Below are 14036 nucleotides of genomic sequence, written 5' to 3' on the forward strand. Positions count from 1 at the left end.
CCGGACGCGCCTGCGCGGCGAGTCCGGCGCGCAGTTGAGCTTGGTACCTGTCAGGCCCCAGCCAAGCTCTGAGAGGGCGCCTGCGCACTAACAGCCCCGCCGCCTTTTCCCGCCGATTAGATTTGGACAGGGCAGGACGCTTGCGCAGTGCCCCCTACGAATGTCGCCGGCTAGCTGAGACAGACGTTTTAGGAGGGGGATCCCTGTGGTGGGAGAGTGAGCCCCCACCACAGCACCGCACTCGCGATGGAAGCCTTCCTTTAGGTAAACCTCTGGGTCTGCGGGCGGGGGAGGGGAGGGGGTCTTTCCACACGCGCAGGTCTGTGGCTGGAGAGGGAGGCCTGCTGTGGCGGGGCGGGGGGGGGGGGGGGGGTTGGGGCTCCCCGCCACTTCAGGCTTCAGTTTCCCCTTTTAAGGGTCAAGTACATTGGGCATACGCTTTCTTAAGGCCACAGGTTGAGATGGGGGAATGGTTGAGGGGAAGCAGAGGTCAGAGGTTAAACATCACTGTCCAAAGGGAGGGTGTCAGTGAGGGAGGGACACAGGTGTTGCTGGGGGACCCAGCGCAGGGGACTTGATCTCTTTGAGCCAACAGAAGCGGAGCTCCAGGATGGCTGTACCCCGACGCCCTGAACGGAACGGTGCCCTGGGCTGATCGGCCCCACAGGCGGACGTGAACATGGGACACCGGTACGTCTTCTCCACTCACCTGCGCTCCATCTCGCAGAACTCCCTGTGGGCTCTGCCTACTCTCCCAGGTCTGGTCCAGCTCGGCTGTCACCACCCCAAGCCCGACCATCCCCGTTTCTTCTGGAAGTCTAGACAGCCTCCTCTCCCTCTGCTCTCCTTCCTTTCATTCTTCCAGAGTCTGGGCTCTGCTCTGCACAAAGCAGCGCCCGGAGGAATCTTTTAAAAATATAAACCGGATCAAGGGCTCATCTTCCTTAATGCTTCCAAAGGGCCTTGTGCTGAGCTTGGAGTCGAGTCTAAGCCTTTTGGGGCTTACACGGTGGCCCCCTGTGCTTACTGCATGCTCCGCCTCCCTCGCGCCCCTTCAGCCACGTGGGTCCTTTCCTCCCCGAAGCACATCAGGCTCCTTCCAGCCTCAGCGTCTTTACATTCGTTGACGCCTCTTCTTGGGGCTGTGTGTCCTGTGTCTTACCTAGGTTGGAGGCCCGCTTTCACTCCTTCCCGGGAGTCATCTAAAGGAGAAGGGCCTCCAGCCTGCGGGCCACATCTGTCTGTGAGCTAAGAACGGTTTTACATTCTAGCAGTTGGAAAAAAATCAAACGAAGAGGTGTATCTCAGGGCATGTGGCAACTGGATGACATTTAAATTGCAGCGTCCGTAAATAGGGTTTCATTTGAAATCAGCCACACTTACTCATTTACGTTTTGTCTGTGGCTGCCTCCCAGCTGCAGCACAGAATGAGTCCTTTTAACAGACACTGTGTGGCTAACAAAGCTTAAAATGCTTGCGATTTAGGCCTTCGTAGAAGCCTGCCGACCTCTAATCTGGGACGCGTGTATCTACCTTGTTGTCCTGAACATCTCTCTACAACCAGTGGGGGTTGTTAAATGTTCAGCAGGTGCTTCTCTGGTGGAAAACGGGTGTGTCGGTGTGTATGATGTGTGTGTGTCTGTCTATATATGTATAATTTATTGTAAATTTCACGGATGTTTCCTTATTACTTTCTTGAATCTTAAAGACAATAAAACAATTAATTGAACCTGGTTGGCAGTGCTGATTTTCTTTTTTTAATTGTTATTTATTTATTTATTTTGCAGTGCTCGTTTTCTTGGTGTAAATCCTTTGCCAATTTCAGGCTGGTGGTGTGAATGCCGCTAACCGTAAAGCTGGGAAGCAGGGCATAGCAGTACACTTGATTTTCTCTCTGGAGCTTGCTGCTTCCTCAGTGGTCCCCACACCAGCAGCATCCGCATCACCTGGAAGCTGGTGAGAAATACAAAATCCCCAACGAGAATCTGCATTTTTAACAAGCTACCCAGGGCCTTCCTGTGCACATTCGATCTTGATACTCACTGTTCAGAAACTTTTAAATGGAACTTTTATTTATGATTGGGGGAGTATATTTAATACTGTTTTTCCAACTTTATTTGATAGACACCTGAGTTCTCCTACCCTGGGTTTTGCCACCAAGCCCTAGGAGGGTCATCAAGTCCATGTGGTGGTCAGCAGCAGTGTGCGGATTACGTTTTCTCATTTCTAGCTTGTTGGTTTCATTATGTCCATTACACTTCATTGCATATAACTCCTTCTTGGCCTCTGTGTTATCCCTGAACCCTCTGACCTTTAATGAATTAATACTTTTCTTTCTCTGCCTTTTTGTTGGTTTGAAGTGATGTTGAATAGATACTGTATGTCACCATTTAAAATAGAAAACAACAAACCATAAATAGGAGATAATTGTAAAAATAAACAGTAAAACAAAACAAGGTTTTAAAATTCTGGGTGGCTACTGTTGCCTGCCAAGGTGAAGAGCCTCCAGCCTGCTTTTTTTTTGGCGTAAAGAGATTAGCAAATATTAGAGGTGGATTAAGGGCCTATTATCACTCAACTGCACTTTCTCCTTGACACGATGAGGAGGCATGAATGATAATGGAAAATGGGACAACTATAATCCATGTGATTTGGCGTCATTTAATGCAATGTCTACATGTCTCTTAAAGTCATTTCATGTATCACATTCATCCCACATTTTGGGGAACTCCCAGAAACATGTCATCACTTGCTAAATATAATCCAGTTGTGGTTTTTCAAGGCACATTGAGAGATGCTAAACCCATCAGCCTGATGGGCCAACTGACTTTCCACTGGTTTCACAATTTTCATCACTGTCAGTGGCTGCCAGCATCGCACCCTTTAGGCTTTCCCTTGCTTGCTTTATCTGATCTCCCCTAACAAATTAACGTAGCCAATATTTATTGAACAAGTATTTGTTCGTCACCTACTATGGTGGTTTTAAGACATGGCCCCAAGTTCTTTGACCCTCTTTCCGTCAAGAGGTGAAGTCTCAGTTCCCTTCCCTTTAATGGGGGTGGGCTTGTTACTCGTCCATTAATATAGGAGAAACGACACCATGTGACTTAGGAGGCTAGGTCATAACAGGGACAGAGGATGTAACCTGCCTGCTTTGTTGGAACACTCGCTCTTAAAGCCTTTAGCCATCACATAAGCAGTCCAGTTACCCTGGGGCTGCCATGCCGTACGGCAGCTGAAACGCAGAGACCACAAACCCTCTGAGAGAGGACTGCTTCGCCTAGCCCTTGCCGTTCCTCGCCTGCAGAAATCGGGAGAGTTCAATTAAATGACGGCTGCTGTTATAAGCCACTAAATTTGGGGGGTATTTGCTACATAGCAATATATATCCACCAAACCTACTATGCATCAGGCACTGCTTTATGTGTTAGGGTCCAGGACGCACAAGTAAGACCCTGCCCTCTCGGAGCTCTGCATTCTGTGGGGAGGCTGACAATAGATGGGTAGGCAAAATAATTTGAGATAGTGACTAGCATTATGAAGAAAATGAAGTAGCATGTTATAACTAACAGAAAGGGGATACTTTTAAAAATTTTAGAGAGAGGGGAAGGGAGGAAAAAAGAGGGAGAGAAACATTGATGTGCCAGAGAAACAACAATTGGTTGCCTCTCGCAACCAGGAACCCAGCCTGCAACCCAGGCTTGTGCCTAACCAGGAATCGAACCGGTGAACTTTTTGGTGTACGGGACACACTCCAACCAAAGGAGCCACATCAGTTAGGGCAGAAAGGATGTACTTTAGATTGGCTGGTCAGGGAAGTCCCCCTGAGGGGTGACATTTCAGTAGAAGATCTGCAGGAGCGGCATTCCAGCCAGAACGTTGAGTGCAAAGGTCCTGAGGCAGGAGCCAGGTCAGTGAGCTGGAGGAGCTCAGTGCGGACGGGGCAGAGTGAGGAGATGAGATCAGGGAGGAGTGGGCAAGGCCTAGTAAGCCACAGCGAGGAGTCTGGAGTTTTTCCTAATACAAGGGTTGGAAGTGGGAAATGGAGGGGTCCAAATTATTTACCTTAAATTGCCGATTGGCATCTTTGCTGCCTGCTTCTTCCTTGGCTTACCAGGAGATGAGTCCAAGGTCCCCAAGCCCAGGCTAAGCTCTGGGAACTGTGAACTTTCTTAGCAGCAGCCAAGACGGAAAATCGCTTCTACAGCTAGGCTCCAGGTATGAGGGCCTTCACAGCTGTAGTTCAGCGCTTGTTCCCCCATCATGCGCAGGGAGCAGGCACATGAAGTCTGCCCTGTGCCTAGCCCCACATGGAGGCCAAAGGCCAGAGATGAATGAGCTACCGTTCCTGCAGGGAGCTCGGAGGCAGGTGGGGTCAGCCCGGTTGCCTCTCCTGCTCAGCAGGGTTCCGGGCTCTCCCTCAGTCCAGTGTCCAGCTCCTGACAGCAGGACGCCCACCGTGGCTGACGCTGACCCTGAGCGGGGCCTCGGACCTACGCTGGGCGCCACAGCTTCCCTCCCGTATGCTGAAACACTTACCTTACTCGCGTTTATTTAAAGTTTTTTAACTTTCAAATTAAATTCAGGTTTACCAAAAAGTTGCAAAAATAGTACCCAGACATCCTACGTAGCTTTCACCCAGCTTCCCAGTATTCACAGCTTACGGTGTGTGAGCGGCGCAACGATCAAAACCGGAGGCAGACGCGGCTGCGACTCTTCGCTAAGGGCGGACCTCAGTCAAATTTCGTCCGTTCGCCGCCGTCGTCGTTTCCCGTTCCGGGATCCAGTCCGATACCCCTCGGCGCGTTTAGCTGTAGTTTCTCTACAGTCTCTTTCAGTAGGGATCAAATGCCCGTCTCATTTTTCCTTGACCATGATACTGGTAATGAGTACTGCCAATTATTTTGCAGAATGTCCTTAACATGGGGTTTGTTTGATGTTTCCTCTTGATTAAGTTCAGGTGATGCATGTTGGACGGGAATAACGTGGGAGCGATATTGTGTTCTCAGGGCGCCCTATTAGGAGGCACGAGATGTCGATCTGTGACATTACTGGTAACTTAGGTCCCTTGGTTTGGATGGTGTCTGACAGGTGACTACTTTCCCCTTGTAATTATTGAGTATCTAGCGGGGAGAAAGGTGAATAGGGAATATTTGAGGAAGAGAAGGCAGTGTAGCAATTTACTAAACAAAACAGCTCCGGAAATAGGCAAAATCCGAGCTCGCAGCGTTGCGGGGCCAAAAGGAAGAGGACGTGCCACACAGTGACCACTGGGGGGCGGTAGAAGATTGGGGTGAATTCAAAACGGCCCCCAGGAAAAGAAAGCAATTCATTCCCTCTAAGTAACTAAACTTGCGGGACCTCAAAGACTCTGTGTCCTTGGGGTCTGGCATCCCGGGACCCAAGTCGGTAGGTGCTGGCTGCGCCGGCAGAGGTGGAGCGTGTCTCGGTTGCACCGCGTTTGGCCGCTCTGAGGATGACGCTCCAGGCAGCACGCGTTCGCCCCCTCTAAAACAGGGGCTCCCGATCCTGGGAGGGCTGCAGGGGTCTGAGAATCCCTTCTGAACCTGCCTGCAAAACTCGTGGAACTGAGGGCGTCTCGGTTTGGAGACTGGTTGCAAACCCCCAAAACCACCTCTGGCAAATGTGAGCAAACGGGGATTTGCTTGAGATTTAAGAGGATGCTGATAAGACCAAAGAGAAAAAGAGAGCTGGGCCGTTCCAGTGGGTCTCTGCTTGGGAACCGTGTGGCAGTATCGGAGGGGCACCCCCCGCCCCCCCGCCCCGCCGCCCCCGACAATGCCCATACTTCAGCTGCTTTCAGACTTTCAGTCTTACAGTCATTCAGCTCCCGGAGGAGAAAGTGTCTGTCGTGGGGTGGGCCTAGCACCCCAGGGCTCGCATTAACCCCTGCCCTGTCTGCGATCTCACCTTCACCCGGTTCATGCCTACACCAGATGTTGACTGAGCGAGTGCCTCTAGGTGCTCAGCTGTCGATGAGATGCCATTTGAGGCGTCCACATGAGGGCTGAGGGGGGGGGGGACTTCTCAATCCATTTTACAGTCATGGGCCTCTCAAGCATGGGCCACCACCCTGGAGGGAAACCCCACTCCTTCCCAGGATCTAGGCAGCCCTCCCTGTCTCCCCAGTTTCCCCTCCTGCCCCATTGCTCACCATGCACAGGCCACGGCAGCCTCCTTGCTGCCCCCCACACAGGACAATGCCTGGAACAGTGTCCTTCAGTGTGTGAGGGCATCCACACAGAGACGGTGTTTAAAACTGTGGGAGAAGGGTCATCCCAAAGGGAGGCAGAATGGATGCTGGGTAGCAAACCCCACAGTCGTCCATCACAGAGGATTCTAGAAGGAACCCATGACCTCAAAATAGGGTGAGAAATACTCTCTGGATTGTGCCTTTTGATACATATGAATATTCAATACAATACAGGCCAATACCATACATATATGTATGATATACATATTAATATATACTGAAATTCAGATTTTATGAAGCCATGTTTATTTTTATTACATAGACACTCCTGATCTTTTCTATTTCTATCCTGGTCAATTTAAAAGAAAACTAAGCTGGTCCGAAGCCACAGCATGATTTCATACCCCACTCAGCCTGCTGCTGGGCGCAGAGCTCCATCCAGCAGGCCTCTCAGCCCCTTCTCTGCCCTGCCCGCCGCCTGCCGCGTGCCGCCCTCCTGTTCAGCCCCCGCAGCTCCCACTTGTCAGCTCTAATGAGTCCCCAGTGGGCCTCCTTGCTTCCAGTCTCTTCATGAGTAACCCACCCTGCCAGAATCAGCCCAGCTTTGATCAAAAAAATTTTGGTGGTGGCCTCCTTTTCACCTTTTAAAATTTTTTTTAGAAAAGATTTTACTTATTCTTAGAGAGAGGGGAAGGGAGAAAGGGAGAAAGGGAGAGAAACATCAATGTGTGAGAGAAATGTTGATTGGCTGCCTCTCACACGCCCCCAACCAGGAACGTGACCCACAACCCAGGTATGTGCCCTGACTGGGAATCAAACCAGTGACCTTCAGTATGCAAGACGACGCCCAACCCACTGAGCCACACCAGCCAGGGCTACTTCCTCTTTGTCGAGTCCTCATCATTCCTCCACATTTCCGCTCCTCTTTTCCCTTTTCTTCTCCTGACCACCTGGAATAGTACCTCCTCCCAGAAACCTTCCTCATTCCTTCATTCACTCATTCACTAAATGTTTGCTCAGCAAATAGTCTTGAGCAAGGCAGACAAGAGTTAACCCCTGCAGTTGGGGTATGTGTGAGCACCTTGTATCTTGCTTGAATTCTTGCTGCCAGTTCTTGGAGGAAAGAATATCAATGCCCCCCACCCCCTCTGTGGCTTGTTGAATTCTGACTGGGGGCTGTGAGGGCTGTAATGACCATCAGGGACCCAGGCTCCTTCTCATTTCACCATCCTTATTATATAACACCCACCTCAAAACCTAAGATGGATGTTGGTGTTCCAGCCATCACGTCTGCATTCCAGCCAGCAGCTTCCATTTTCCCACGTGCGCAATGGGGGTAACACCTACCTTGGAAGATCGTCGAAAAGAGACCAAAGTGTCTATAGTGGAGCTCCTGTGATTAGGCAGAAGCTCCCAGAGGTTCTTGGTAGGACTGGGTTCCCCCTATCGTGTGGTGCCTGCTCCCCGGAGCCCTCCCCAGTGCGCCCTCAGAGGGACTGGACAGCCTGTGGGCCTTCAACAGGACCCCCACCCATCTCTCCAGCTCCTGGGGCAGTAAGCACGTGGGCATCACCCGGGTTTACTCCCTCCCTAGCCACTCAGGCTCAGTGGGTGAGCCTGGTTCTCTTCCTCCAGGGACCCTGCCACCCCCACACACAGCCTGGCTGAGGGAAGACCAGGGCTGGTGCTGCTCAGGGACTGAAATTTGTGGCCCACCAGAGGGCAGGGGCGAGTCTGGGTTCTGAGAGCCTGGCAGGGGCGAGTCTGGGTTCTGAGAGCCTAGCAGGGAGTCAGCCAAGAGTCGGGCCCGAAGCAGGGGTGGTTCCTCAGGATCAGCCACAGAATTTATGGGGCCCAGCGCAAAAGGAAAATGCAGGTCCCTTGTTGAAACATTGGAGAATTTCAAGAGAGTGACAGCAGAGCATTAAGGTAAGCACAGACCCTGGAGTCCCAGCCCGGGAAAGTGATGGGCGATTTTAGCGTCACCTGGGGGCCCCAGGGCCTCTTCCTGGGACAGAGGGGCCTGTTCTGGGGCCCGAGGCTGAGCATCCCTGGGGCGCTGGGGGGCAGGCTTTCTGTGGCTGGGCTCGGGGATTGGTGATTTGGAACAAGCTCTAGCATTGGTCCTGAGAGGATTCTGGCCTTTGGCCCCTGTCGCTCTGCAGAGTGAACCTTGAGAACCAGCGATAGGATCCTTCAGAGGCTGGAGTGTGGATTTATTCTGAAATATCTGAATGGATTTAGTCTATTTACAAATGGCCTCAACCATCCTGGGCTGGCAATTGTTTCCTGCCATCTTTGGCCCTGGGCTGGTCTTGCTAACCAGGACTTGAAGAACATGCTCCTTCTGCATTGCTCCCCAGAGAGCTGGGAGGAAAGTGCTGGAGGATGCTGCTTCCGCGCAGGCCAGAGCAGGGGGACAGGCGGGAGGGAGGGCCTATCCTTCAGGACCTCTGGCTGTGGGGGGGCAGGGGCAGTTGGCATGTGGACTGTGACCCCTAAATGGGTACGCTTAATGTGTCTACTGTAATGCAAAATGGGAACGGGCTCGGAAAGGCTCGTGTCCTCACTGTCATTTGTAGTGCTCCCTGGGGGATCCTGCAAAGGACAAGGCAGAGCCTAAGGCAGAACCCAGCTGGCCCTGGAAGGTGGGCAAGGGCAGTTCATGAACCGCGAGCTTCAGGGCCTTCCAGCACAGGAGGTGTGTATTTAAAGGCACTCTCCCTGTTTCCGCCTCAGTCTGGAACTCTAAGGCCAGACAGACGTTGTGATCACCGTGGACTTTGGGTTTCTCGAGTCAGCACGCATCTTCCTCGCCACCCCCACCCCCACTCCACACACCAGGCAAGGGCAGAGGTGGGCCTTGAGCTCCTGCTCGACATGAATGAGAGAAATTCTGGGGGATCAAATATACCATGACACACACGAGAAACGTTCTAATAACGACTGGAGACAGGCGCACAAAACTATTGGTATAAACGTATTTCCCAAAAGAGAAACTATTGCATTGCTGTAGATGGCGCATCCTAGACTAGAGGTTTGCCTTTCTTCTTCGCAGTTCCTTCTGGGGCAGAACCCTTGCGCGGAGCTGGCCAAGTGCAATGCGTTGCGGTGGGCACAGGTCGGGAGTTTAAGGTTCAGGGCTGTGCAAGTCCTTGGGTCTGTTTGTCCCCAGAGAGGATCTCAGCTTCGAACAGCTCGATGGGACCTGCCCGGGGTCACGGTGCTCCGATATCGCCAATTCCGGGGCAGGCCTTCTAGAACCTTCTAGAAGTGGAGCAGGCTGCAGGCATGACTATTTGCATAGACTTGGCGGGATGGTGGCCCTCTGAGGGTGCCGCAGAAACACTGACCGCCCTGGCCCCCTTGGGACAGACGCATTCCAGACTCAGTGGTTTGGCTCCCTGTTGGCTGTGACCTTGGACAGAACCACAGTCCTCCCTGTTGCTGGTCACTTCTGGCGCTACCTCTTACAGACACAGCAGGCCTATTTCTGGGACTTGTTCTGTGAGCCACGTGGGGCGGTGGGCTGCCCGCCATCCAGAGACACGCTGTGGGGTCCTTTGGCATGTAGAGCTGGGGACCCTGCAGGGCGGCCTCCCTGCGTCAGCACAGGACAGGGGCTGAGGACAGCCTGTCCACGAGGACCATGGGGCACAGTGTGGAGACAGTCCCTTCCCAGCACGGGGCAGGGGCTCCGTGGGAGAGGACAGTTTGGGGCTGCCCAACAGCTGCGAGACACCCTTCTTCCTTCCAGGGATCTGCCTGAATTGTAAAAATCATAGTGAAAACTGGACCAGGCTGAACAGAAGAGAAGCCCAATGTGGAGGTGCCGCCCTGCCTGGCACGGCCCTCCCAGCCATCGGCAGGGTGTGTAGAAGTGGCCTGAAGGCCACAAGCCAGCAGACAGGGGGACTGAGACAGTCTGGAGCAAAAGGAACTCTGGGCAGTGCCCAGGGGGGCATTTAGGTTCTCAGAACTGGGTGTGACCTCTGGCTGTGGTGAACAACGGTTTTTCTTCGGGAGGAAGAGCGCGTCCTTCCAGGGTGCCCATGCCCTGGGACCCGGGGAGTCAGAGTCAAGGTCACTTCATGTAGGAGGCACGACTGTGGTGGAGCGGGAGGAGGCCGGGCGAAGCTGAGGAAGGGCCTCAGTGCTGGGTCGCTACAGGGAGTGGTTTGGGTCGCTGCGCTCCCGTTTCACCAGGGGCTCACCCAGGCTGCGGGCGTCTGCATCGGCCTCACTGCCCCGGTCTTCACTGATGTCATCTGTGGGGTCCATATTGGAGACAGGGAGTCGGTGGGGGGCCATGGGAGGGAGAGAGAGAGAAGCACATCCTCAGAGACGTGCCCAGGTGTGAACAGGGCCCCGGCTCTGGTCTGGGCTCACTGGGCACTTCCCGGCCTTCTTAGCCGTGGGCTCCCTTGACCAGTGCTCCATTGCCTGGGTCACATTCCTGGCAGGTTTTCCCTTGGCACTTGGTCCTCTGGCCCGTGGGGGCAGGAATGGGCCAGAGGTGGAGGGCTTTCTGCCCCACTCCCCCTTCAGATTCCCCCTCCGCCTCATTCCTGGCTGTGGCCCTGCTCCTCGGGGCTTGGTGTGGGGGTGCCCAGGGATCAGGATTAAAGGTCACCCCAAAGCGCTGCATGGGAGCAGGAGGGAGCAGGGCCGCCCCTCTGAGTCCCCGCTGGGGCCAGTCCTTCAGAGGCAGCACTGGGGTGTCTGTTGCTGCCCCAGTGGCATCTGCTGTCTGGATGTCAAGCTCTCGGGTCCCTCAGCCCACCCCAGGAGCTGCCCCGACCTCCACCAGGCCACGGGCAGGGGGAGCCTCATGGGAAGGCCACGGTCACGCCTACCTTTGTCCGGCAGTGTCAGTGACAGGGAGGCGAGGTCGCTGAACTGAAAGAGAGACCAGAGTCAGGGCACCTGCAGAGCGGGTCCCCGTGAAGGTGAGCAAGGTCACCACCAGCAGTTAAAACTGGCTGCTGCTGTGGAAGGAGGGGCTCTGACACCAGGTGCAGCTGTGGCGCTGTGCGTCCTTCTGACGCTGCCTCTGTGAGGTGTGGCGAGGTTGGGGGTGCTGATGCTCAGACCCGCAAGGAGCCGGGGCAGTGGCCTTTGAATAGGGGCAGCGAAGGAAAAGCTGCCATTCATCAAGGGCATTTGTTATGTTCCAAAAGCTGGGTAAGTATCACCCCCTTTCTTCCTCAAAACAATCCCACATGACCCAGAAATTCCACTCCTGGGTAGGTACCCAAAATAACTCAAAACAGGTGTTTAAACAAAAATGTGTATACACATGTTCACTGCAGCACGATTCACAGTAGCCAAGAGGTGGAAAAAACCCAAATGTCCATCAGCAGATGAATGGACAAATAATGCTGAACGCCCACGCGCTGGACTGCCACTCAGCGCAGGAGGAGGGGCATGCTCTGACTCTGCCCCGCGGGTGGGCCTCGCACACGGATGCCCAGTGAGGGGAGCCCGGGGTGCGGCTCCATGTGTGTGAAATGCGTGTGAAATGTGCAGAGCGGGCACACCCATGGAGACAGGAAGTGGGTATGTGGGTGCCAGGGGCTGGGGAGGGGGATGGGAATGGCCGCTGGGACGAGGTTTCTCTTTGGGGTGATGGACTGTTCTGGAATTAGGTAGAGGTGATAGTTGCCACTGAATTGTTCACTTCAAAATGGTTGAAATGGTAGTTTCTATTAGGTGTGTTTTACCAGCTAAAACCCTCCACAGTGTGGGGTGGTTGAGGCCTCACTCGGAGGCAGGAAACCCTGCCCAGGGTGAAAGTAAATGGGTGGAGGTGATCCCAGGTCTGTGGGCCCTAGCAGGAGAGCACTTTCCTGCCCTCTGCCCACTGTGTCCTGCCCAGCAGCCTCCTCTCACCCCTGCAGGCTGCTCCGAGGCGCTCACCTCTCCCATCACTGCAATGGGTGTCTCCCCGGTTGCCTTGGCGACGCGGTGCTCCACCAGGTAGAACATGTACTCATCATACAGCAGGCGAATCAGGTGGAAGGAGCCGAAGCTGGCAGCGCTGCGCAGGGTGAGGTCTCTGATCACCATGGAGCTGGGGGATGGGCAGACAGAGGCTAGGCGCCTTCCAGGAGCACGGAGCCCCGCCAGGCAGGTGAACCAGACTTTTCTTCAGTTCCAAGGTTGTCTGGGGACCCTTCAGACCTACAGGGGGCCTGCTGGCTGCCAGACTACCCCTGCATCCCAGTGTGACTGAGGAGGGGACAGGCAGATGTCTCAGACATAAGCCTTAGAGACCGCCTTTGGTGAGGGGTCTTTTCAGTGCGGTTACTGACTCCCCAGCAGCAGGCCGCCTTCCCTGCTTCTGAGGAATCCTCCCCTCCCCAGCCAGTGCTTTAGGCACCTAAAATCCAGACAAAATTTTAGGGTGCTTTTGTCTCTGCAGTTGGCAAACTACAGCCCAGTGCAGACCAAACGCAGTTCACCGCCTGACTTTGTACAACCTGTGAGCTAAGAATGGTTTTTATTGGGCCAGAAAGTTCATTTAGTTTTTTCTGTAAAGTAAGACACATTTTTCATTTTCACTAACTTTACTGATTTGGATATTTTGAGTATGTCAACTCTCTCCTGTGTGGTATAACGTTCATTGTTCTCAGCTAGTGTCTCGATTTGCTCGCTATCAACTTCAGCGGGTCTACCCGGCCATGGAGCATGGTCCAGTGAGAAATCTCCAGCACGAAACTTCGCAAACCACTTTTGACACATTTGATCAGTCACAGCACCTTCTCCCTACACTGCACACGTCTTTTTGTGTGTGTTTCAGTTGCATTTTTACCTTTCTTGAAATAACACAGCATAATATGCCGAAAATGTAGTATATTTCCTTCCATCTTTAATATTAGACTGGCTACACAAAAATTCACCGATTTTGATAAATTTTTTTAAATGTACACTGATGACAGCTGTCACAATACAATCTAACAAAATTGTTTCAAATGAGGTTAGAGACAACTAAGCACTACTAGAGCCATTTTATGGGAAACAAACAAACTTTTTGGCCAACCCAATACATTTTAAATCTTGGGGAAAAAAGTCACAGGAAGAATTATCTTGTGATCCAAGAAAAGTACCTGAAATTCACATTTCAGTGTCCATAAATAAAGTTTCATTGGCAAGAGCCATGTCTGTTTGTTTGCAAGTTGTGTGCCATATGCCTATAAAGCTATTACTCAAAAATACTTAATATCTGATCTTTTTAAAAATCAAAAAGCGACCCCTGATTTAAAGTAAGCATACAATATGACCCAACCAGAAACCCTGGCCTACAAACATCTGCCCGGTAGCCACAAACACTAAAATGCCCATCTCAGAGCTCACCTACTCTCAGTCGAGTCTAATCACTATTGTAGCAAAGAAAGGAACAAGACAGGGAGAGAGACAGACCATTACAGTAACTGAATAAGAGGTCAGCACCCTGGGGTGCCTCTGATGCCTTGAGCCTGGTAAGCAAACCAAAATCTAAGCCACCTCAATGCCCCGGAACCTGAGAGAGAAACTTGCGAACTGGGAATCGCTAACAGCTGGCTCCCAAATAAGGCAGCTGCCGGAACTGTAGGCAATTAAACCATGTCCCTGCTTTGCTTCCTCATCTTCCCCATAAACACCTGGACTGGCTCCTGTCGGTGGAGGCTCCTGGCCACTTTGGGTTTGATGCCGCCCAGTGCTGACCAATGTTCGCTCAAATAAATGTTTGGGAATTTTAATGTTCCTCCGTTGAACTTGTGTGTTCACAATAGGGCTGCAGGTGGGTCTGTAAAGACAGCCGACAACGTCAGTTTATTTA

General features: G+C 52.7%; 1 protein-coding gene and 1 long non-coding RNA gene across 6 annotated transcripts in view; one reads left to right on the forward strand and one right to left on the reverse strand.

The window, feature by feature from the left end:
* Positions 1-87: 87 nt before the first annotated feature.
* Positions 88-2332, forward strand: LOC123480602 (uncharacterized). Of its 2 annotated transcripts, none has more exons than XR_006656679.3 (4): positions 88-264; positions 589-690; positions 1788-1956; positions 2125-2332. It is a non-coding gene; the product is annotated as an uncharacterized lncRNA (long non-coding RNA). The 2 variants fall into 2 exon arrangements; XR_006656678.3 differs by having other exon boundaries at positions 96-264; positions 596-690.
* Positions 2333-6510: 4178 nt separating this feature from the next.
* The window catches only part of RFX2 (regulatory factor X2), an 83522-nt gene continuing 75996 nt past the window's right edge, over positions 6511-14036 (reverse strand). For 3 of the 4 annotated variants that reach the window (XM_053911757.2, XM_024569053.4, XM_045202604.3), the window contains 3 exons: positions 12134-12287; positions 11071-11113; positions 6511-10482 (listed from right to left, as the gene is read on the reverse strand). In XM_053911757.2, coding sequence (XP_053767732.1) covers positions 10379-10482; positions 11071-11113; positions 12134-12287 — 301 coding nt within the window. In that variant the 3' untranslated portion in view covers positions 6511-10378. The remainder of the gene's footprint in view (positions 10483-11070; positions 11114-12133; positions 12288-14036) is intronic. The other variant, XM_045202605.3, reaches the window with a different exon arrangement.

The sequence above is a fragment of the Desmodus rotundus genome, chromosome 9 (genome assembly GCF_022682495.2).
Source record: "Desmodus rotundus isolate HL8 chromosome 9, HLdesRot8A.1, whole genome shotgun sequence".
Classification (NCBI taxonomy): Eukaryota; Metazoa; Chordata; class Mammalia; order Chiroptera; family Phyllostomidae; genus Desmodus; species Desmodus rotundus.